This window comes from Panthera onca, chromosome B3 (assembly GCF_046562875.1).
Source record: "Panthera onca isolate mPanOnc1 chromosome B3, mPanOnc1 haplotype 2, whole genome shotgun sequence".
In the NCBI taxonomy this organism is placed as follows: domain Eukaryota; kingdom Metazoa; phylum Chordata; class Mammalia; order Carnivora; family Felidae; genus Panthera; species Panthera onca.
Genome location: NC_138344.1, coordinates 144,904,005 through 144,926,958, shown reverse-complemented (window position 1 = coordinate 144,926,958; position 22,954 = coordinate 144,904,005). Strand labels below are relative to the sequence as shown.

The 22,954-nt window shown below is 66.4% G+C and overlaps 1 protein-coding gene across 5 annotated transcripts in view; it reads right to left on the bottom strand.

The window, feature by feature from the left end:
* The window catches only part of KIF26A (kinesin family member 26A), a 41,566-nt gene extending 25,057 nt beyond the window's left edge, over positions 1-16,509 (bottom strand). For 2 of the 5 annotated variants that reach the window (XM_081796004.1, XM_081796005.1), the window contains exons 1-3: positions 15,910-16,509; positions 15,403-15,648; positions 1,962-2,414 (exon numbers count right to left, since the gene is read on the bottom strand). In XM_081796004.1, the coding sequence (XP_081652130.1) occupies positions 1,962-2,414; positions 15,403-15,648; positions 15,910-16,485 (1,275 nt within the window). In that variant the 5' untranslated portion in view covers positions 16,486-16,509. Of the gene's footprint in view, positions 1-1,961; positions 2,415-3,940; positions 4,091-15,402; positions 15,649-15,909 lie in introns of those variants that run through there. The other 3 variants (XM_081796006.1, XM_081796007.1, XM_081796008.1) reach the window with 2 other exon arrangements.
* Positions 16,510-22,954: the final 6,445 nt, after the last annotated feature.

Genomic DNA, 22,954 nt, shown 5'->3' with positions numbered 1-22,954 from the left:
TTCCTCCGGGAAGCCACCCAGCTCTCCTGAGCTGCCTCCCCAACTCAGTGCTGCCCCCGAGGCGGCCCAGTGCTCAGCCAGGAGGTACCAGGCATGCGTGGCAGGGGCTGGCCTCCCCCTTCCTGGCCTCGCCCCGGGACTTAATAGAGGAGAAGTCAGAAGTGGCAAGGCCGCACCCAGGACCCGTCATCACGCCAGCTGGAGGCTAGTTCGAGACCCAAGTGCTTCCCTGAGCCCCTGCACACCCCACCCCCAAGCTGCCAAGGGCCGGGGAGGCCCCAAGGGCAGAGTGCCGCTCCAGGACTGGCCCCAGCAGTGGTCACGGGGTCCAACTCCCAGCGAGGGCAGGATGTCATCAAAGGCACCGTCTCGCTAAACTCAGAGTGGACGGCAAGCCCAGGAGTGGGGACCGGGCAGGGGTCTGTCCTGCTTTGGGATTATGTGTGACTTTGTCCCAGCAGCTGGGGACCCTCCCTGTACCTCCACGCCCCGCAGCCCCACGAGGCAGAGTCCACGGGGCAGGTCTACCCACCACTCTATTTCAGAGACGCTCACTGGCCAGGCTCGCACGGCTGGCTCTGGAGTGACTGGAAAAGGGACCAACAAAACTAGTTTCCACAGCGACCCCCTGATCTCTCTGCCCCGGGGGTGAGTGATGGGGGAGGGGGGCAGCAAGGGGGCTTCTCCATATACCCACCATCACCAAGGCAGCAGCGTCGGGACGCACTTGGCCCAGACCCCCGCCCCTCTCCCAGCTCCCTTCCCCCTGCAGTCCTATGTCCTGATAAGGCCCCCAGGCTTCACACCTCCACCTCCAGGGAGGCCTCCGTGCTTCACACCTCCAGGCCTCGGCCTCCACACAGAAGGCTCCTTCTGCCTGGAAGGCCCTTCCTAAGTGTTTGCCTGGTGAACTCCTACCCTCGGGCTCTTAGCCTCAGTCCTCCACGAAACAGACTGGCACAGCTGAAGGCCCAAGGCCCCGGGAGAGGGCAGCCCCGAGGCTTGGGCAGAGCAGCCAGGCGCATTCTGGAGAAAGGCCTTCCCAGGACAGCATGGTTAACCTCATTCATCACCCTAACCCAAACCGACTCCCTCCAGTGTCCCAGGAGACCCCTAATCCAACAACCCTCACATCGCGACTCCTATCCTGGTATACTTTCTGCTTGAGGGAAAACCGGGGGCACCGCAGACCCCTGGGAGAGACCACCCCCAGCCAAGCTCTGTGGCCAGGGGGAACCCGCCGGTCCCGGCTCTGCCCTCTAAGGCTCGCCTCTTCTCCACCTGCGTGGGGGACACCGGCCCAGCGCTCTGCCTGAGGACGCCCAGCCCAAGTCCATGGCACCCACAGGGCCCGCTGGTGCCCAGAGCTGGCTCCATGGAGGCCACGCCCCCTGGTGTGGGGGGCCACGAGGAGGGCCCGAAGAGGAGAGCCCTGGGGGAGGGGACACTGCCGCCGACTGAAAAGATGTGCCTCCTGAGAGACCGGGGGAGTGGGCCCAGACCGCGGCCACCACCTGCAGGCCCCTCCCCCTAATGCCAAGCTCTGTCGCGCCATCCACAGCCTCGGGGGCAGCCAGGAGGGGAGGGGCCGCCGGACCCCTCCCCACGAGATGTTCCCTCTGCCTCTGACCCTGAGGAGGAGGGCCCAGCCCTGTCCCAGGAGCCCTCCCATCAGCCCACGCACCAGCCGGTGCTCTCAGAAGCAGGAGCGGCCGACACCACGCCGGGCCACGCATGCTGATGCTGCGTGGAACCGACGTCCCCAGGGCCGCGTGAGGACCCTGCCCGCTGTCGTGTCGTCAGCACACTTGACGGGGGCCTCGGGAATGTCCGGGGGCCTCCCCCAGTGTTCACGGCCCCTTGCTTAAGGGGGTGCTGCTCAGTCTGCACAACGTGAGCCACGGTGAGATGTGGGCAGGGCCCCTCAGAGGCCAGCAGCCCGCCCCGCCCAGGGGACTCACCAGGCACGACGGTGGCAGAAAGCTGTTGACCCTCGAGACACTCCACATGCCCTCCAGGCACTGCTGGGCCTGGATGGTGACCGTGCTCAGTGCTCCCCCGAGGCCAGCAGGTGCCACCGACACCTGGACGCTGGGCCCAGACGGCCAGGCCAGTCCCTTCCTCCTGTCCGGCCCCACTCGGCCCGGCTGCCTCCCGGCCGGGCCACCGGCCACTGGCACAGCCCGCGGGCTGGTTACGGTGCCCGGGCCGGAGGGCACGAGACCAGGGCCTCCGTGCGGGGCGTCAGGGTCCTCGCGGCTGGCAGGTGCCTGGAGCAGCCGCAGGGCCTCCCGCGTGAGCTGGTTCAGGTGCGTGTCACAGACGTCGCAGCGGCGCTCGGCCTCCGGGCGGCATGTCGGCAGGGCCCCGGGCGCCGGCAGCTTGTCGAGGAGCAGAGCGGAGAGGCAAGGGTCCTGGGGGGACAAGGACAAAGGTGGTCGGTGCCTGGGCGCCAGGACCCAGCCCCGCGTTCCTCACCCGCCACGGCGCCAGGCCAGCTCACGCCGTGGCCGCCGCATAATCCATAACTGATTAATAAGCCCCCAAACGGTTTCGTCTGCGCGCACCCAGCAGGAAAATAATTATCGGAGCTTAATAGTGGGGCCTACGGTGCCCTTGACAACTACCTGCCTCCTCCCGCCCTCATTACTGTGCTCAGTAGTCTCGGCTAACGAGGCATCTGCGCGTTCCCCCAACACCCGGGCCGGCCTCGAGCAGCCAAGGCCGCGAGGTTGCGAAGCATCCAGGAGGCGGACACCCCCCACCCTGGCCCCGGGGCCCTTCCACGCTTGCAGGCTGCAGGCGCCCCAGGGCTCCACTCGAAAGCAACACCCTCCCCCACCCTGAGGGCCGGCCCGGCTCAGCCCCAGGCGAGGTGGGGTCTCCCTGCCCTGGTGAAGCCTCGGCCCTGGTGGGGATCTGGAGGAAAACGCGAGGCGGCCCTGCCGTAAATGTGCCAGCAGAAGTCCTGCCGTGCAGTGACACTCCGCGGAGGCGAGCCAGGCGGTTCCAGGTCCACGGAAGACGGAGGCACTGGTGCCAGCTGGCAAGGGGGCAGGAGGCTTGAAGCCCACCCTGCTCGATCGCAGGTATGGACGTGGTGCCCAGGGCGTGCGGCGCCTGGTGACTCCTCCTGCAGCCCAGGGTCCCGGCCGTGCGCCGGGGGAGGGGGACACACCGTTCTCCCTCATCGTGAGCCTGGCGTCCAGAAGGGGCTAGGGACAGGAGCCAGGTCAGCCCGAGGGAGGCCCTCACCCCGCCTGGAGGTCATGGAGGCCTTCTGGAAGAGGGAACACCTCTGGAAGGAGGGAGAGGAGGAGAGAGCCAATCCTCAGAAGGAAACTCACTGGAGACAAGTTCTCAAGAGTCCTATCTCCAGGGCCCACGCCCGGTTCCTTGACCAAGGCTCTGCCTTGGCGCCCCCCTGGGGCAGCCCTGGGGAGGTCGGGGTCAAAGCCAGAGCCAGACCCTCCACAAAGCACTGGCCCGCGCCCAGCTGTGGCCGTGACCACCCAGGGCGTTCGTCCTCACATGGCCAGCTGGGCCGCTCGGCTGGGGCTCCTCCCGCCCCCGCCTCGGGACCTGCTATGACCCTCCAGACTCGGAGTTTCTTCCTCTCCCAGCCACACCACCCCCACAGGACTCCGGCCTCCCCAGATACGCCCCTTACGCACAAGAGGAAGCTGAGGCCCCCCTCCAACAGAGGGCATCTCATTCACCCCACCCAGGTTCCCCGGGCCTGAGCGGTGGCCAGCCCGACCCCTGCACCGAGGCCTGGGAGGCTCAAGGGGGCCCGCTGTGGCAGCGTGGGCTGGCTGACAAGGGCCACTGCTGGTCAGCCCCGGGGGCCGTGGCTCTGCCCCTGCGTCACAGTCCCTGTCCGGTCCTCCCCGGCTCAGCCGCAGCCCAGACCACTGCCCCCCCACCGCCCCCCACATACCCCAGGGAGACCGGGTCCCACGAAACTTGGCCAGGCAAGGTGCACCAGCTGCCGGACCTGTGGGTCCCTCCAGAAGGCCTGGATTTTCTCCGGCCAAGGCCCGGAGGCCTCCAGAGCCTCTGAAGTGCTCCGCATGCCTGGGCCCAATCAGCAGACACCCCCCAGCGGCTCCTGCAGTCGGGGGAGGGGGCGGGGGGCAGGCCCACAGAGACCCTGCAGGAGCCTCCACTCGGGCTGGCACCCGGGGCCACAGATGGAATCCAGACACCCTGTCCCCAGCCACAGGCAGGGCTCACACGGGGCCTGGCTCTGTCACTTGTCACTTCCCGCCTGTTTTCCAGGTCCCAGCTCTGATTACTCTGGTTTTTCCACTCAGCAGGAGGCTGCTAATGGTGGCCGGGTGTGAGGGGAAGGAAGTGCCATTAAGAGACTTGAAAGGCAGCCCAGCCCCACCCAGCCCCCCCCAGCCCAGCCCCCACCCCCTCAGGCCCGGCAGCCCATTGTTCCAGGGCCGAGGCTGGCCTGGGGACCTCAGGCCTGTGGGGGAGCCCTGTGGCAGAAGGAGGCAGGAAGGAAAGCTGGGGGGGGGGGGGGATGGGGGGGGGGACTTACTGACCTGAGCACGCACCAGACCCCCACAGGCACACAGCAACCCCCCCCCCCCACACACACCAGCTGTGTCATCAGGAACGCACATGGCAGCTGTCAGGGAGGCCCCAGCCCCACCAGGGCCTCAAGCTCCGCCATCAAAGCCCCAGGAGGAAACTAGGCAGGTCTGCTCCAGTTGGGGGCAGGGGGTACTCACCACACCCCAGCCCCGCTTCGCCAGCCCCCCAGGAGCCCCGGCCCAGACACACCTGGGCCCACCCCGTGGCCCAAGCCCACTGTGGGGCCAACCACCCCTTCCCAGCACCGGCAGCCAAGCGCGCCTCTCGGGGGATCCTCACCTGGGCAGGGCAGAGGGTATCTCTCCCAGCTCCGTCTCGTGCCACACACACGAGACACGAGAGGAGAACCCTGCCTTGGGTGACCACGCAGAGACCCTAGTGGGGCCGAGAGCCCGCCCGGCCCTGAGCCCCTCTGGCAGGCCGGGCAGCACCGGGCTGGGCCACTCACTGCTCTCACTTGGAAGCATGCGCCCCACACCGGAGGGACCTAGGACCTCGCCAGGCTGCTGGACCAGCTTGGCAAACAGCAAGCTGTGGCCAGGACAGCCTCCCCACCCCCAGCACCCTGGCCCAGTGCTCAGGACTCCGCGGAGGGGGGAGCTTCACCCACACCACCTGCCGCCCCTGGGCGGCCTCCACAGAGACAAAGTCTGGGCAGTCCCTGCAGCCCCGCCCGCCTCCCCCCTCCGGGACCATGGTGGCCTTCCCCTCACAAGACAGCAGCCCTCAGACCTTAATGCCGGGGGCTGGGAAGGCCCTTCCCCGAAGCCAGGTCTCCCCTGCAACTGCCAGGGCCCACAGGCCCAAGCCCATGAGAGGTCACTGGCCCAACTGCAGGAATTTTGACCCCTGAAAGGCCCAGTCACCATGCCATCTACCACCCACCCCCTCTCCGGAGCCCAGCACCTTCAGAAAGACAGTAATTACCCCACTGCAAGATATTACCTTTCGCTTTCCTCTGCAGTCTAATTAAAAGATATTTTACTTGCATTTGGAAAATGTTTTTTTAATTTGATTCAATTTAGCACTGCAAACCATCTACCCATCATGCCGCCAGGGTTTTAGGGAGGCTCCCCCCCTAAATGTAATGACTTTCCATTTTTCATCTCCTTTCTGGGGTCTCCAAGTTGCTTCAAGTAATCCTTCCACTTCCTCCTGCATTGGAGGCCCAGAACGACTGCTCCAGGGACGAGCTCGCCCGTCATCCCACCCAGAGGGGCCTCCCCAGCCCAGGGCGAGCGGCGCCCACCCTCGGGGCAGGACAGGAGCTCCCAGATCCCCACACTGAGGCCGACACAGGAGGAAGCGGGGACCGTGCTCCCCAGTTGGGAAAAAGCCCCAGACCTCAGAGCTGTGAGACAACCCCCTCTGAGCCCTCGTCACCCCGCCTTTAAAAAGGGGGCTCAGGGGCGCCTGGGTGGCGTAGTCGGTTAAGCGTCCGACTTCAGCCAGGTCACGATCTCGCGGTCCGTGAGTTCGAGCCCCGCGTCGGGCTCTGGGCTGATGGCTCGGAGCCTGGAGCCTGTTTCGGATTCTGTGTCTCCCTCTCTCTCTGCCCCTCCCCCGTTCATGCTCTGTCTCTCTCTGTCCCAAAAATAAATAAAAAACGTTGAAAAAAAAAATTAAAAAAAAAAAAAAAAAAAAGGGGGGCTCAGCACCCACCGGCAGGGCCTCTCGGAGGGCAGACGGGCCCAGAGGCCAGCCTGCGGGGGGGGCCCTGAGGCCTAGGGGCTCCCTTCCCCAGCCCACCACTCTGTGCGGCTGGAGCCAGGGTCCTCGCTGGGGTCCCTCTACCTCACCCTCCCTTCCCTCCACAAACAAATGCCCCGGGGCTGTGACCCTGGGCAGCCACTGCTTCCGGAGCTGACCACAGGCCCAGGAAGGGACCCCTGGCTGCCGGACCAGGCGCTGCTCCAACCTTGCAGGCTCTGTTGGCGATGACATTCCGATGTCGCGTGCGGCCTGGGGGACCCAGAGCCGGGGCCGGGGGGCGGTGGGGGGCAGGGGTTCGGTTTTCCGGCCAGCCACACCTGGGCCACCGCACCCCTGCCTCCACCCGCCACGCACCTGGCCGAGGGCCCAACTCTCAGCCAGAGGCCCTGCCCACCCACATCCCCTGGGTCCGGCGGGAAGACAGGAAGACTGCACACCCCCGGGCCAGACCCTCCCCCACCCGCCAGCCAGAACCCCGGACACCGATCCGGTCCCACCAGGCTGCAGTTCCGAAGGCCCCATAGCTGACACAGGCTCCCCTCCTCTGCCGGGGGGGTGGCGTGGGGGAGCGGGGGGTGCTGCCCGGCCCACCCGGCGCCGACTGGCACCCGTCCCCAAGGCCCTGTGCCAGGCACCAGCCAGCTGGACAGCTCGGGGCACACACTAGTTCATTGAGACCCCCTCCCTTCAATGGCCTCCCCTGTCCTCCGCCCGGTGCCACAACGCCACGTGAGGGTGGCGGGGACCCTGACGGCTAACAGCCTGACCAGCAGGACGGCCTCGGCTGGGGGGTGGGGAGCGGCGTGGACAGGCTGGCTTCCTGGGGGCGCTCCCCACTCAGAGGCGGCTCTGCACACGCTTCGGGGGGGCTGGAGCTCACCCAGACACGGCTTTCAGTCCAACTCTGTGGGGGTGAGCTGCTGCTCTCCTGGACCCCATTCTCCTCATCTGAGCCACGGGCCACAGCACACTCTCAGGGCCACTCAGGAGGGCCCAGAGCCCCAGGGAGGCCGGGCGCTGCCCTGGGCGGCCCAGCCAGAGGAGGCGGCCGCTGAAACGGAGTGGAGCCCGTGCCCCTCAGCTGGCCCCGGGCCTCCCAAGTTCTCCTGATGGGAACCTCTGCGTGCGGGTGGCCAGCCCAGATGTGCACCCAGCCACCAGGCCCCTCCGATGAGGCCGCCAGGGGGACCCAGGGCTGCAGCGCTCTCGTGGAAGGACTTCCAGGGGATCCCGGGCCCCAAGCTCAGCTCCAGGGCTGGAGGGCGAGTCCGCTCCCCACCTCCTGACCTTCAACCTCATCCCCTTTCCCCTCTTTCCTCTACCTGGCATCCCGAGACAGGCATCCCCACCCCAGAAGGCCATCCCTGAAGGCCCTCACCCCATCTCTGTGGGGCTAGTTCTGAGATCGAATGCCACCTCGTCCAGGAGGCCCTCCTGGATGCCCCTTTCCAGAGTCCTCTCTCCCAGCCCCACAGCACTTCCGTTATGAGCACAGACATGGGAGGGTCACTCACCCCCACGCGTGCTGTTTCCTCCCTCACCACGTGGGGTGGTGGAGTTAAGCGTGTTTTGCTCAGACAGAGGTCAGCCGACGGCTCGCAGGCATCGGCCCTCCCGTCTGCCCGGCTCCCTGTCCCCACTCCCCCTTCCCAAAGCACCACCCCACAGCCCAGGGTGGTGTGCACCCCAGCCCCTGACCTAACCAAGCCCCAGGGGCGTTCTGAGAGGAGGGATCCCACAGCACAGACCCAGCCAGCCCTCCTCACCCATCACCCAGCAGAGAGGACAGACACGGGACAGGACGGGTCCCAGCATCATCTCGAGATCCGGCGCCCAGACTGCCAGGCACCCCCCCAGGCTCCCCACTGGCCCACCGCGCCGGCCGGATGAGTCCCCTCAGACCCGTCTCCACAGACACCCAGCCGGCCACAAACCACGCTCCTCACCGGCCACATGAGCCTGAGGGGCTCTTGGATCAGACCACCGAGCTTGGGAGGCACGGCTGGGGCCCAACATGACGAGAGCTCGGGAAGGGACGGGGCAAGGAGAGGGGCCCCCAGCGACGAGACCAGGAGGGCCCGTGGCTGCACTTGCTTGGGTGACCACCAAGCAAGCCAAGCCAAAATGGCTCCCAGACAATCTCTCAGGTTTTAGACGGGCCGAGTTTGTGGGGCCGGTGGGGGTTCCAGGTGGCCTGGCATCATGGCTGTGAGGGGTGGACAGGGACCTTCAGGGACGGGTGGGCCAGCATCCATCACGGGGTCAGAGGTGAGTGCAGAAGGCCAGCACCGGGCCCGGCGGGACCATCAATCTGTCAGCCGCAGGCGCCCTCTGAGCCCACCCACCCCTGCCCCCAGCCCAGCCCCCACAACTGAAGCCTGGGATGCTGGCGGGGAGCCCCCCACCCACAGGGCACCCGGACCCCTGCAGATAGCCCTCAAGCCACCCCAGCCCCACAGGGGATCCCCCAGCCACAAAATGTGACACTGGAAGTGAAAATGCCCCCTTTTAACCCGGGGGAGCAGGGCACTCGGCCCCAGGACCCTGTTCGCAGATGGGGAAGCAGAGACCCTGCAAAGGGCTGATGCCCCAGGCTCCCACTTCAGGCAGTGGTGCCACGCCCGGGGTTCCCTCCCGCAGGGGAGCGTCTCCAGCCACCACGCACCCCTCCTCCCGTCGTGGGAAGGGAGAGCTCAGAGCTCAGAGTTCAGCAGTAAAGTAAAAGGTGTGGCTCCCCGGGGCACCTGGGGGACTCAGGGGGTTGAGCATCCGACTTCGGGTCGGGTCACGACCTCAGTTCATGGGTTCAAGCCCCGCATCAGGCTCTGTGCTGACAGCTCAGAGCCTGGAGCCTGCTTTGGATTCTGTGTCTCCCTCTCTCTCTGCCCCTCCCCTGCTCAAGCTCTATCTCTCTCTTTCTCAAAAAATAAATAAACTTAAAAAAATTTTTAAAAAGGAGTGGCTCCCAGAGGCCCAGCCACCTAGCCTGGCTGCCTCCGGGAACCCAGGGGACAGCCTGGCCTCAACTCCACTCCCCCCGGCCCCCCATAGAATCCTGCTCTGTTCCCAGGGAGTGAAGGAGCAGACAGAGGCCACACAGGCCAAGGGGACACTCAATCCACGTCTATTCTATTCATTTACTCACACTCCACACCTTTTTGCACAAAGCACCGGCCACGGCTTTCAAGAACTACTCAGCAGACGGCAGATACAAAACCACGTGACTAGAGACAGTTGCTTTAGAACAAATAGGAATGATCAATTCCCAAAAGACACAAGAGAACATGCCCATGTCATTGGCGGAAGCTGAAGAATCCACTGGCCTGAGCTTCCCCGCAGGCATAGGAAAAGGGAAACTACAGTTGCCTTGCTATTTAAAATAAGGACCGGCTCTTCTGACTCCCAAATGAGATCCTTCCATGACACTCGAGGGATCAAGGGACCCAGGAAAAGGCCCCAGATGCATTTCCTCGGCCCATCCCAAACCATCACAGGTCTTGCGGCAAGGCTCTGAGCAGCCCGGCGGGGGGGTGACCTGTGGCCTCCCTCCCTGACCCTCCACCTCTCACTCTCAGCAGACAGGCAGCAAGGCCGATCTCCCTACACACGCCCCTGGCTCGGCCCCACCTCTGACTGTAGCGGGACGCCCCTCGTGCTCCCTCCCACGAGACACAGGGACTGGCCGGCACCAAGGCCAGCTCCCGAAGCCCCATCTCTGCTTGTGGCTGGTGCCCAGAAGGCAGGGGTTGACAGCCCTTCAGCTCAACCCCACCCGCACTGCCCACCCTCACTCCCTGAAGCCCTGGACCAGCAAGGAGATGAGACAGGCACAAGGACCCTGTCATTCCATTACTGGACCCAAGTATACCAGGGGGCACTGGCTGCACCACCGTCTATCCCAGGGAGGAGGGGCCAGCTGAAATCTCACAGAGACCTAACCGCCCCCCCTCCCTCCCCCGGCACAGGCCCGGTCCCCCAGAGTGGCCTGGGAGCCTCCGAGGCCCACAGACGGATCCCTTCCCAGCTGAGTCATCACCGGGGCCCCTGCCAGATGGGAGACCAGCCCCAGGGAGCTCCCGCCCCTCTCACACCTCCCCAGCCCCTCCCCAGCCGCCTCCAGAGCCTGCCAACACCTGGCTCAGTGGGGGTGCTCTGCTGAGGCCTCCTGCCCTGCCCTGTGGAGCCCCAAGGCAGACACCCTGGTCCTGGCATGGGGGCGGCCCCAGAAACAGGTGGAGCCCAGGCCAGGCTCCCGACAGCGTGGGAACCAGGGGTTCAGGGACCCTGACCGCACGCAGCAAACGTCCCACGCCAGCTGAGCTCAGCCCCTGCCCTCCCGGGACCACAGGGCAGCTGGGACAGCAGACCCAGGGGCCCACTGTTGCAGGGCAGTGCAGTCAGAGCTGGGGGCCATGGACACGGAGCACCCAGGGGACTCAGAAGGCTTCCTGGCGGGGGAGTGACAGCTGAATGTCGAGCTGGCAGAACCCCACCCCCAAGCCAGACCCCAGAGAGAAGCAGGAGGCTCTCCAGAACTCCAGCCTTAGGAGCCTACTTCTGTCGCCCCTGAGCCGTGCACTGGACAGGAAGCCACGGCCTCCCCAGCAGCCTTCAGACCGACTGTCCAGCTTGGTGCAAACTGTGAGCTAGCCCATGCCTGGGGCTGCACCGGTGGGCAGGGACCTCGGCAGTGGCTGTGGAGCTCATGGTGGGTGGGTGGGGGTGGGGGGCAGGAGGGTGGGACCCCCTGCCAGGTGAGCAAGAGGTTTCCAAGAGCCGAATGAGAATCGATCCCTTTCCCTCAACAGGGGGCGCTAATCAATCCCACACCGGTACCGACGCGTTGAAGGTCATGGGGTCTCTGGTGAAGTGGTCACCTCTGTGTGATGCACCTGGATGGCAGTTGGGATGTGTCCCCAAGCAAGAGCCCTGCCCCCGCTGCTGCAAGGGGAGTTAGGATGGCCATCCTCCATGGGGGCTGCCACCCGGGTGGGGGAGGGGAGAGCAGGAATCCAGCCCAACAGCCATGGGGGTGAACACAGAGGGGTGGCTCACTCAGTCATTCAACAAACGTACAGGGGTCACCCAGACCCCAGGCCTGCCTGGACAGAGCTCCCGGCCTAGGGGCAGCACAGTGGCCAAGGGGTGTGGAAAGGGCCGAGAAAGGCCCGGGTCGGGTGGCCCTCCAGAGTGGGGTGGGGTATGGGGGAGGGAGGCTCAGTGACCCTGGAGGAGCAGTCAGAGCCATGAACGTGGAGGGAAGCCAGTCCGCGCAGGCTGAGTCTCCCAGCCACAGTCAGCAGTGCAGGCACCAGTACCGGGGGCGCTGGCGACTCGGGCTGCGTAGTTCTGCCATGTGAGCATGGGGAGGACGGGGGCCGGGGGAGGACGGGGCCGAGGGAGGACGGGGGCCGGGGGAGGATGGGGGCCGGGGGAGGACGAGGACAGGGGAGGACGGGAGCCGGGGGAGGACGGGGCCGGGGGAGGACGGGGGCCGGGGGAGGACAGAGGCCGGGGGGAGGACGGGGGCCGGGGGAGGACGAGGACAGGGGAGGACGGGAGCCGGGGGAGGACGAGGACAGGGGAGGATGGGGGCCGGGGGAGGACGCGGCTGGGGGAAGACGGGGCGGGGGGAGGACGGGGACGGGGGAGGACGGGGACGGGGGAGGACGGGGGCCGGGGAGGACGGAGACGGGGGAGGACAGAGGCCGGGGGAGGACAGAGGCCGGGGGGAGGACGGGGGCCGGGGGAGGACGGGGGACGGGGGAGGATGGGGACGGGGGAGGACGGAGACAGGGGAGGACGAGGGCCGGGGGTCTGCAAAAGGAATGCCTATGAGAAACCACCTGGGGTGACGGACAGGATGGGGCCTTCAGGCAGAGTGGCCTCTGTGGGCAGGGGTGTCCCTTTCAGTGAACCTCCGTCTGATGGGGCCAGGACAGCAGCACTGGGACTGGCAGAGACCCCTCCTGATGAGAGGTCCCTCCTGGCTGCACTGAGGGTGGGAGCTGGGGGCGGGCAGGCATCGGGAAGGGACAGAAGGGATGCTGACAGGGGTCTGCAGGAACTCGCTGACCAGTGCGAGGCAGCGGGTGAGAAAACCGAACAGTGTGGACGCGGCCCCAGCTTCTGCCTCGGGGGAAGGGGGACACAGCGGCCAGTGGCTACGCTGGGGGGCACTCAGCTGCGGCAGAAGAGGAAGGCCCAGGTTTGGTCCCTTCGAGGGACATGTTGCGAGCCCCCGGCAGATTTTTCAGAGATAGGGGCACCCGGGAGGGGCACAGGGAGATCAGAGCAGGGAACTGGCCAGATCACCTGGGGATGAGAAGGGTATCTGTAGCTGGGCCCACAGTGGGAAGAGTCCGTGAAAGGGTCCTGAAGGGTTCATCTGGGGAACCTGGCGAGAGCTGAAGGGGGCTGAGAGGGGTGCCCAGCCTGGAGGCCCCCATCTGGCCGTCCGCTCCACACCCAGGCCCACTGCCCTTCTTGGTTCGGGTAAGGACAGTCTCCCAGGCTCCAACCCTCCCATGCCCTCTGGGGGCATCAGGACACAGTCCTAACCACTCCACGAGAATGTTGTCCCTGGGTGGGGACTACGGTCACCTTCACTCCCCGGACGGGGAAACTGAGGAAGACACAGATTGAAAAGAGGACACAGCAGCAAAGGAGAGGAGGGCCTTACACCCGGAACACCTGATGGCTGGGCAAGGCTCCAAATGCCCCACTCGACCCCACGGGCACCAAAGACCCGGGCACAGAATGACCCTCGAGGCCCACGTCCCGGCAAGAGCAGCAAGGGCTAAGGGGTTCGAGCCGCCCTGTGCTGGCACTGTTCTACCCACCTGTGAAATGGGTACACAGATGGTCCCGGATCTCAACAAACCTGCCTGAGGTCCCAGAGCAGGGAGCCATCTGCTGGTGGGAGGGTGGGCAAGGAGCCAGCTGGGCGGAGCCCTGGCGGGGATGCCAAGGGCAGAAAATGGGGTGACCTTGAGCCGGCGGAAAGATCAAAGTCCCTCCACCTTCTCAAGCCTTTCTCTACACCGAGATCAAGCAGGGACCCCCAGGGTGAGGGCCTCCGATAGCCAGGCTCCAGTCCGGCTCCAGCCCCACCGCCCAGTGTCTTTCTGGCCTCAGAACAAAGCCCAGTGCTTCCCTGGACCGTGGGCCAGACTCTGAGGAGGACTGGGCTCACCGAAGCCAATCACACACAGCCCCCACCCCCTCCCCAGCTACCTCTCAAACCGAAAGCAGAAGCAGGTCCGTGCACGTGCCCTACGCACCAACTCCCCAGCCTTCCCTGAAGGAAGTTGTGGGCCAGGACGCCAGGGAGAGCCTGGGCTTCACAGGACAATGACGCCTACCAAGGTCCAGAGGTCTCAGGCCCAAACCCCTAGGTCCCTGGGCGTGGGTGGCTCAGCCCAAGGGCCTGGAGGGTTTCCACCCTCTGGGGAGAAACAGTGGATCATGGGGCCTTCCCTCCCGTGGGCACAGCACTCTACAGGTTGGACCTCGCTCCCAGAATGGCCCCGGAAGACTTCATTCATCTGACAGAGGAGGAAACACGGCGGGGGAGGGGCCGCAGAGCAGGAACAAAGCAGGGGACCCTGGTCTGCTGGGTGAGCATGCCACTGGGTACCAAGGATGGCCAGGAAAGGGGGTGAGCCCCCACCTGGCACTGAGGGCTACTGCCAAACCCAGGACAGGCCGGGGCAGGGGGCAGGTGAGCCCTCTGGGTGGTCAGGACGCTTCCCTGCTCAGCATCAGCAGGAGGAGACCAGTGAGCCACGCCCCCCCTTGATGAGGGCCTCTGTCTCTCTCCACTGGGATCCCCCACCCACCTGCAACCAGCTGGCCAACATGCCCAGCACCACCAGCCACGGAAGCCACTCCTCTCTCTGGCCTCAGTTTCCCCTAATGGGGTAATAAGATGGCTGGGCAGCTCTGACAGACCCCCGGAAGTCTGTCCCAAACCACCCTCTCGTGGGGCCCTGAAGGTCCTCTGCTGTCTTTTCGACCAGATGCAGGCCATCTGGGGCACAGAGCTTGGAAAGCCTTCACGCTGCCCGGAGCAGCAAGTGAGGAGGGTCCAGCCCCACCCCGGGGGGCAGGCCGCAGGTCCCCTCTCCCCACCGGAGAAAGGGTGCGCCCAGGACAGAAACGAGACTCCCCTCCCTTCCCCCACCTGGCAGAGACAGGAACACCAGGGGACCCCTGGAACCCAGGGTCTGGCCCCCACCCCAGACTTCTAAGCCCCCTTAGAGACCTATATTTAGATTCAATGGGGATTGTGCGACTTCCCAAGAAGGCTTTCAAAAAGACTGAAGGTCTGGCGGGAAGGGCTTCCTCTGGAGACCCCCACCTTCCCAGGCTTTGCAAACTTCCAGCGCTCATTGTTCCTTGAACAATGGTCCCAGCTCCTTCCAAGACCAGGGCAAGCCCATTGGCTGGAGAATCTGGCAGAGCCCTCTCCCAGGGCAAACACCTAGGCGGCTGGGGCCCAGGCACTCGGTTCCCAAAAGGGTGGCCACTGCCTAAGGTTAGCAAAGCCCCAGGCCATGTCCCACACACCATTCTCACTCACCACCCGGGGAGGGGGGCGGGCAGGGCCCCCCTCACAGCGGCAGGCCCACCCTCTGGTCCTCCAAGCCCTCCTGCCCCGGGTGTGCAATTTCCAGACACCTGGCTGGGGGCCCGGGGGCCCCAAGGGCGACCGCGCACCGAGTAACCTCTGGCTGCCGGCGGGGCAGGAGCTGTCCCGCCCTGGGTGGAGTCCCTGCCGGCTCCCTCTCTCCCCTCCCCCTCCCAAACACAGACTGCGGTTCCAGCTGTGCGACATCTGTGGCTCCGGGGAGAAGCGCCTGCCCTACGGGCCTCCAATCCCACCGCGGAGCCTCTTAGGATGAACTGCTACAACCCACACGCACCGCGTTACAGAAGGGGAAACCGAGGCCCGGAGAAGGGAAGGAACGAGGCAGAAAACACTCGGCGGAACCTCGCCTCCCTCCGGGGTTCCCGAGGTCTCCCCAAAGCCGGCACGGGCCCTGCCCGGAGAAGCGGGTCCGAGAAAGGCTCACTTACCCGGAGGGGTGTTCCGGGCCCGCTGACCAGCTTCCACGCCTGTCGCTTGAGCTCGGCGAGCTTCGTGTGGCAGTGGCGGCACCAGCCGCCCCCGCCGGCCGAGTGGCCCTGCTCTGCGCCCGCACCGGCGCCCTCGGGCGCAGGGCGGCTGCCGCATGGGTCCTGCTCGGGCCCGTTGGGCAGCCTCTTGCGGGGGGACACCTCCAACAGCTGCAGCGGCTCGCGGGCCGGGCCGCCCTCGGCCACCTGCGGGGGGTGGGGGCAGAAGGGGACGTGAGCCTGGGCCCCTGAGCAGTGCCACCCCGGGACCCAGCACCAGTGACTCCAGATCTCAGCGTGTCCCGGCCCCGGAGTGAGGCACGCGACAAAGTTCGGAGCGCGGGGCGCGAACCTGCCGCCCGCCCTCTCCTTCCACCCGGGGAGGTCCGGATCGGGGTCCCTCCCAGCAGGGGGCCCGGCGCCCCCAGCGTTCCGCTCCAGGCCCGGCCCCCAGGGGGCGCAGCGCACCCCGCGAGCATCCTCGGCGTCCCGGACTCCGTCTCGGGGCGCCGGCTGGCGCCCCGCCGCCCGCCTCCCTCTCGGGGCCCGGCCGCGCGTACCGCGGGTGGTGCTGTGCACAGCGGGGAGCCGCGGCCGCCCATGGCCTGGACGCCGGAAGGGCCGGGAGGGCGCTGCGGGCCGCGAGGGCTCTCCGGGGTCGCCGAAGCTACGTGATCCGGCCCCGGGGCGCCCCCATGGTCCGGCCGGCCGCTCCGAAGTTGGCGGCGCGGGCGTGTGGGAGGAGAGCGCGCGACGACGGCGGCGGTGGCGGCGGTGGCGGCGGCGGCCGCGGCGGCGGGCGTGCAGGGGAGGCGAGGGCGGGGCGGGGCGGGGGCGGGGCCCCGGGGGCGGGGCCGGCGGAGCGGGGCTCCGGGAAGGCCGTCCCGCCCCGCCTAAGCCCTCCGCACGGCTGCGCGTGGGGGAGGGAGCCCTCTCCGCCGCGCGGCCCCTCCCACTCCAAGGACCCCGACCTGTTAGGCGAGTCCCGGCCCGAAGGAGGGGCGCTGGGGGCCCCCGTGAGATACTCGGTACACTTGCGCGCATGCGCCTTCCTGCTCCTCTCCCGGGACAGTGGGGTCTGCGCGTCTCCTGGGAGGCACCGACCCACTCCTCACGTAACAGGAGAGGAAACTGAGGTCGCAGAGAAGGTCTCGCCCAAGGTCACGGTGCTAGGCGGGACGAGGAAGGGGCTGAACCCCGGCCCAGACTCCCACTCGCTTTTTCCTGCAAATACAGCGCACTCCTCGTGTCGCTGGTCGCCCTTCGGGTCTAACAGTCGCACGTAGGTGAGTTTCGCCGCGGTCCGCACCTCGGAACGTGCAGTGCCTGGGCCAGAGGGTCTCTCTCTAGGCGAGTCTGCAAGCGGCACGCGTGTCTTTGCAGCCGCGCGTGTGCAGGACGGTGCGTGTGCGCGCTGTGCGCCCGGGAAGCGGGAGGAGGTGGCGCGGCTGGCCCCGGGCGTGTGCGCGGGACCTGTTGTCAGTGGCAGATGGGAACTTAGCTGCGGAATTAATTGCCTGTTTGTCTCCGGCTGAGAGGTCGCCCCCCATCTCGGCGACCGGTTGCTCCCGCTCCAGACCGGCCTAAGAGTCGCCTCGATGTGAGGCGCAGGCGGCTGGGGGTCTAGGCTCCCGCGCAGCCAGAAATCCCGGGTCGCGCTCTGAGGGCGCGGCCGCGGGCTTCCCGTGACGCGAGCGCCCCCTGCTGGCCGCCGCGCGCTCTCCGCCCCGAGGCTGGAGAGACACCGGGCGCCACGAGTCCTGGGCAAGAAGACGCGCCCCGGGAACCTAGAGGAGCCCAGCCAGAGAAAGGGCCGGCTGGCGGGCCGGGGTCCAGTCGGAGACCCCGGCCCGCGCGGCTCCCCGCGCACACGAACGCTCACACAGATAAGAACTGCTCCTCGCCTCGCCTGGGCCCCTCCAAGCGACCCCTCCTTCATTACGTTTTGCCCACCACCCTTTTACTTGGAAGGTCCTCCCTGCCCACGCACGCACTCCCCAAAAAGGAGCAGTGCATCGTAACACACGCCCCCCCCCCCCCGCCCGGCTTTCCGAGTCATTTCTGACCGTGGGCGGGGCGGGGGCGGGGGCGGGATAAAGTGGGCAGGGGGTCCCCACTCTCACTCCGCAAACCCACAGCCCCCAGCCCTTTCCCGCCGACCCGGGGGCCGAAGCTCTTCCCCTCTCCCATCTCATCTCAGCCTCCCGAAGGAAAAAGGCGGCAGCCCCCGTCCGCCTCTGGGTACCGCGGGGCACTCCCCACGCCGCATCGCCAGCCAACAGCCCGGTTGCCCGCCCCTCAACTAGTCCGGGACGCAACACACACCCGGGCCCGGGAAGTGCGGCTCTGCCCCCCCACACACACACACACACACTCCCCACAGTCACCCGCGGGAACACACTGATGCCGAGCGCCCGGGTCCGACGCCCGGGCCGGCCACGCCCGCAACTTCAGTTGTCCGCGCCGCCGCGGCGCTCGGGGTGCACACGCTCACGCCCCACACCGGGTTCCCGGGGAGGGGGGGGCGCACACAGCCCGGCAGGACCTGGAGTCACCTCAGGGACTCAGGGTCGGCCGCCAGGCCCCCGACCCCCAGCCAGGCGCGCCGTGGGATCCGGAGTCCCTGCGCTGCTCTCTCCGCTCCGCTGGCTGCCTCGGCCAGGACGCAGCCTCCTCAGTGGGAGACCGGGGCGCCGGCAGCGGGGTAAAGTGCGGCAGCGAGTCCCTGGGCCGGCCTGCGGGACGCTGCTCGTGACCCGCTGCCTCCCTCCCGGCGCCGCACCCTCGGCCGCGGGAGCCGCGCCGCAAAGTCGCGGGACAGCGCTTCCGCCGCCGGCGCGTCCCGCCGCCCGGCCCTCACCTTGGCTCGCCGCCGCAGGAGGTGGCTGGTGAAGCCCAGGATGACCTCCGAGTCCAGGCAGAGCGCCCCCATCTCCAGCAGGCTGGGCACCTTGCGGGGCGCGCCGCGGGGCGGCTCTGGCGGCCCGGGCAGCGCCATGGAGGAGCTGAGCGCGGGGAGCGGCCAGGAGCTCCTCCCGCCGCCGCCGCCGCCGCCGCCGCCGCCGCCGCCGCCGCCGCCGCCTCCCCGCTCGCGCGCTCACTGGCCGCGCTCCCGCCGCCGCCGCGCCCCGCACCGCGCAGGGCCGCCCGCCAGGCCCCCGGTCCTCCGCGGCCCCTGCGCTCGCGCCGCGCGCCCCCGCGCTCCGGCCCCGCCCGCCCGCCCGCTCGCGCCGACAGCGCCCCCTCCGCCGGGCCGGCGAGCCAAACGCCCGGCCGGGCGCACCCGAGGAGGAGGGGCGCGGGGAACCCGAGGCCCGCTTGCTGTGGGGCGGAGGGTGGGGGCGCGGGGACCCCGCCTGGGCCCGCATTCCTTGCCTCGTAGGCCCCTGCCGGATGCGCCGGCCCGGGAGCGCAGGGCCGGGGGCGGGGGAGGCGCTGAGCGGGGCTCTCGTAAACCTCTGCCGACTGGAGACGTATCTCGGCTCTTCCCCCTTTGATCCGATCCGTCCCGGGGCTCCCAGGCCCCGGAGACGCGTAGGGAGCCCAGTGGCCTTGTGCACCGCATCCTGCCCGTGCTCCAGAACGCCCCCGTCTGGGGCGGCTGCTGGGAAGCACCCATCCCACGCCCCAGCCTCGGCCTATGGACCTCCAAGGCCAGCCCCCCAGCACCAGCAGCTCCTCCCCTCTGACCGACCCCTCTGGCCCCTCCAGTAACTCCCTGCGGACTGGGGGATTCCCGCTAGTCTCCTGGCAGGGCCAAATTGTGGTCGGTGTCGAGTCGTGTCCACTCGGATCCAGGGTAGATCTGCCCGGATTCCAACTCCCAGCCAGACCTGTGGCTCCTCTGTGCGCAGCCCCTGGGGAGGAGTTAAGTGAAGAGACCAGGTTGCCTAAATCACCTGGGCCCCTGAGGAAGGTCTTTGGGAGTTATGGGGGAGGTGTCAAGGGACAGAGCTGGGGGACGGGCCTTGAACAGGACCTGGAAGGTAAGCTGCTAGGGGAGAAGCCTGGAGAGCTAGGGGGCCTGGAGGTCAGAGGGCTGCCCCCTCCAGAGGCCCTGGTGCTTAGACTGCAGGACGCAGCAGCGTGGCTAGGGTGCTACCATGGGGCCAGCCAGACCCTCCTCTCTGCCCCATGGAAGGATCACGGAGTCTCCCCAGCCCCCAACTCCCCTAGGGACCAGGAGACCCTCCTGCCTCCCCAGGTTCCTCCCCTGACTCCCACAGATGGCAGCTGAAGGACAGTGTTTCCACCTGACCGCACCTAACAGGCACATCATAAACACCTTATCTGTGGGCCACTGGGCCAGCAATTGCCGGCACCCCGCCCCCACCCAGGTTTTGGGTCAGGAGAGAGACCCTGGGAGGAGCTGACCCCCTCCCTGCCCCCATGGCCAGCCCTGGCCTGGGGCAGAGATCAGGACCAGCTATAAGAGGGGCCAGGGTCGCCCTCACTCCCCCTCTCCAGCCCCCTCTTCTGGGCTCCTATGGTCTGGGTTTAGGAAGGGCTGTGCTCCAGCAGGCCACCCTGGAGACCCCCATCTTCTCCCCTCCCCCTCAGGCAGGCACTGGAGAGAACTGTCCTGCCCCCCTCCTCCAAGACCCGAGCCTGGGGGTGGGGGGGCTCCCTCCAGTGGACCCGGCTCTTCTGGGAGGAGGCCGCCCGCCATCTCAGTGGATTGATTAAAGTCATCGTGGAGATTTTTTTAACGTTTAATTTACCAGGCACGCAGCGCCGGTCAGAGCTGTCCCTGGGGAAATCTAGGCCAAGGGAGCAAAACAGAAAACCCCCTGCAATTGAACGGAGTTCTGACGGGATTAATTGCTGGACTCGGCCTCCAATCAGACCCCACGTGGCAATATTTCAGGGAGGCAGGAGGACATTGGGCTGGAGGGGTCAGATTCCTGCCTCAGGCGCGGAGAACCCTGAGCCCAGCACACCGAGTCTCCGGGATTGCTGGGGACCTTCGGAACCCCCCTGGTCCCACTCCACACACAGATGAGTCCGTCCTGGGCCCAACGCCCTGTGGCTGGCCTCCAGCTCCACCCCAAGCCAGCCTTTAAAAGAAGGGGCCAGTCCTTTTAGCCAGCAACTGGAGAGCTGGGAAGGCACCCCCACTCCCCCCCCCCCCACGGTGCACCCCCGAGAACGAGCACGCAGCAGGCCTCTCTGTGCTGGTGGAAAGCTGGACCAGTAGGGAAGTGGACAACGAATTCTAACATGGGTCCTCCATGATAGTGGACGCAGGTGAAACCTGGGACCTCTTGGAAAGATGCCCCCGACACGTGTATGGCACGGTCAGGTTTGTCTTTCTAGAGATTTCTGCCCATAAAGCCTTGGACCCTTCCTCGGAGAAACACAGAGACTGGTAACAGCCTTTGCCTCTGGGAAGAGGAGAGGGTGGAGCCAGGGAGAGGCTTTCACTTCCACTTTATATCCCTTTGCATGGTTTTAACCCTGGCTGTTAATATCTGCTAAGGAGATAAGAAAGTGTCAGAGTGCCTGCAGTCAAATGATCCGAGGCCCACGCACTAGGACCACCTCAGCATGGGACAGACCCTCACTCCCTCCAGGAGTGGAGAGAGAAAGAGCCTTCCCTCTGCATCTGAACGGGGCCTTGAGACCCTCCCATGCTTCTGCACGCCTGATCAGCTCAGCAGACTCCCCTCGGCACCCCTGCAGAGGCTGGGCTGGTGTCTATAGTGGGGGAAGGATGCCTCAGGAGAGCAGCCGGGGATGACAGCCCAGCCGTGTCCATGAGGGAAGCTCCTGGTGAGGCTGTGGTCTCCCACTCCTCGGCTCTGAGGGCAGCCTTCCGGCCGGGAGAAGAAGGCCGCCTTCGCACCAGCCGTCCTACAGGGGCATCTGAGTGCTGGCAGGAAGGCAGCTAGCAAACCCTAGCATCTACTGTGGACCAGACTCCCTTTTACCCACTTGACAATATAGGAGTGTTCTTGTGATCACGATTTTGAAGATGAGAAAACAGGCCAGAATTCGTCCCAGGCAGTCTGGATGGAGAGTCTGTGCCCCTATGATCAAGAACCCCTATGTCCTGCTGCCTCTTCGCCCCCTTTGCCCCCAGGGCCTGGCCTCGGTGGCCTCAGGAGTGCAGTGGTGGAGCTGCGGGATGGAGGGGGCCCTCACCTGGGCGCTCCCAGCCTGGGGGCAGGAGCAGGAGCCAAAGACGGTCACCCCCACAGGGTGATCCCTCAGGGCACTGTGGGATCAGGGTTTGTTCAAGTAGAGAGGGGGACTGGCAGTCCGGCCGGCTCCCTGTAGAACGGGGACCCTCACTGTGCCAGCCCCACTGCCCCTTCTGCTGTCTGCCCACCCCTGCCTAGCACCCCACGCCAGGAGGAGCCCAGAGGGGCCCAGGCCGGGAGCGCTCAAACCGCAGCAGGCGCTGTGGCTTCAGCACCTCGGCCAGCGCCAGCAGAGGGGCGGTGCTGCTCAAGGGCCCACCCCTCGGCCCTTTCTTCCAGGCGGTGGGGATGGGCTCCAGGAAGGGGGGGGGGGGGGGAGGGGGGGGCTGGTGACGGGGTGTGCGGGAGTGCTGGGTTTTCCGTTATTCATTTGCTCCCTCATTCACACAGTTCAGTCAACCGGGAGTCAGCCTTGACCCCTGCTTGGTCTCGTCGGCACCCGTCCTATCCACCAGACCTCCTGTCCCCACTACCTCGGCAGTTTGTCCAGAGTCAAAAACTACCCTCCACGGCCTGTGCTGCCCAAGCCCCATCTCTGCCAACATCGTATTCACTGCAGTAGCCCCTAATGGAGGTTCTGCAACCACGGCCTCCCCCTTCAGTCGGCTCTGGGCACAGCATCCTGGGGAGCCTTTAAGGAGGTGGGTGAGACCACACCCACTCTCTGCTCAAAACCTCTGCTCCCCATCTCTTTTTCTGTGAGCCCCGGTGACCCCTGTGCCCCACAAGGCCTCCCCGACCTCCTGGCTCTGCTCCAGCCCCACAGGCTTCCTCAACAGTGGGCCCTAAACCTTCCTGACTGGCTGTTCCTAAACACTGGGCCCACCCACCTTGGGGTGACGGCTTCTGATATTCCCTCTTGAAGGGGTGCTGTTCCCCAGATGCCCACAAGGCTCTCTCTCTCCCTCCTCAGGTGTTTTCTAGTAGGTCACCTTAGCAAGGCCTTCCCTGCCCACCAAAGCTAGAACTCCAGCCCCTCCCAACATTTCCCAGATGCCCCTGGCCTTGATGTTCCTCCGTAACACCTACCGTGAATGAGTATAAAAGTTTCTTCTTTGTCTGCTTATTGCCCATCATCCCCATTAGAATATCAGCTGTTTCCCTAGTCCGTGGCACAGAGGAGATACCCCCTGATATCTGTTGAAGAAATAAAGGCATGGGTGAATCCCAGGCATGCTTTTTGTTGCCGATTCCTTTGTGAATTCCCATCGCAGAGGGGCGCTTATCTCCCCAGCCCTCCCGGCCCCCAGCCTGGATCTCTGCTCTGGCCCAAATGTAAGCAATTCCTGATCAGAATGCTTCCCAGCTCT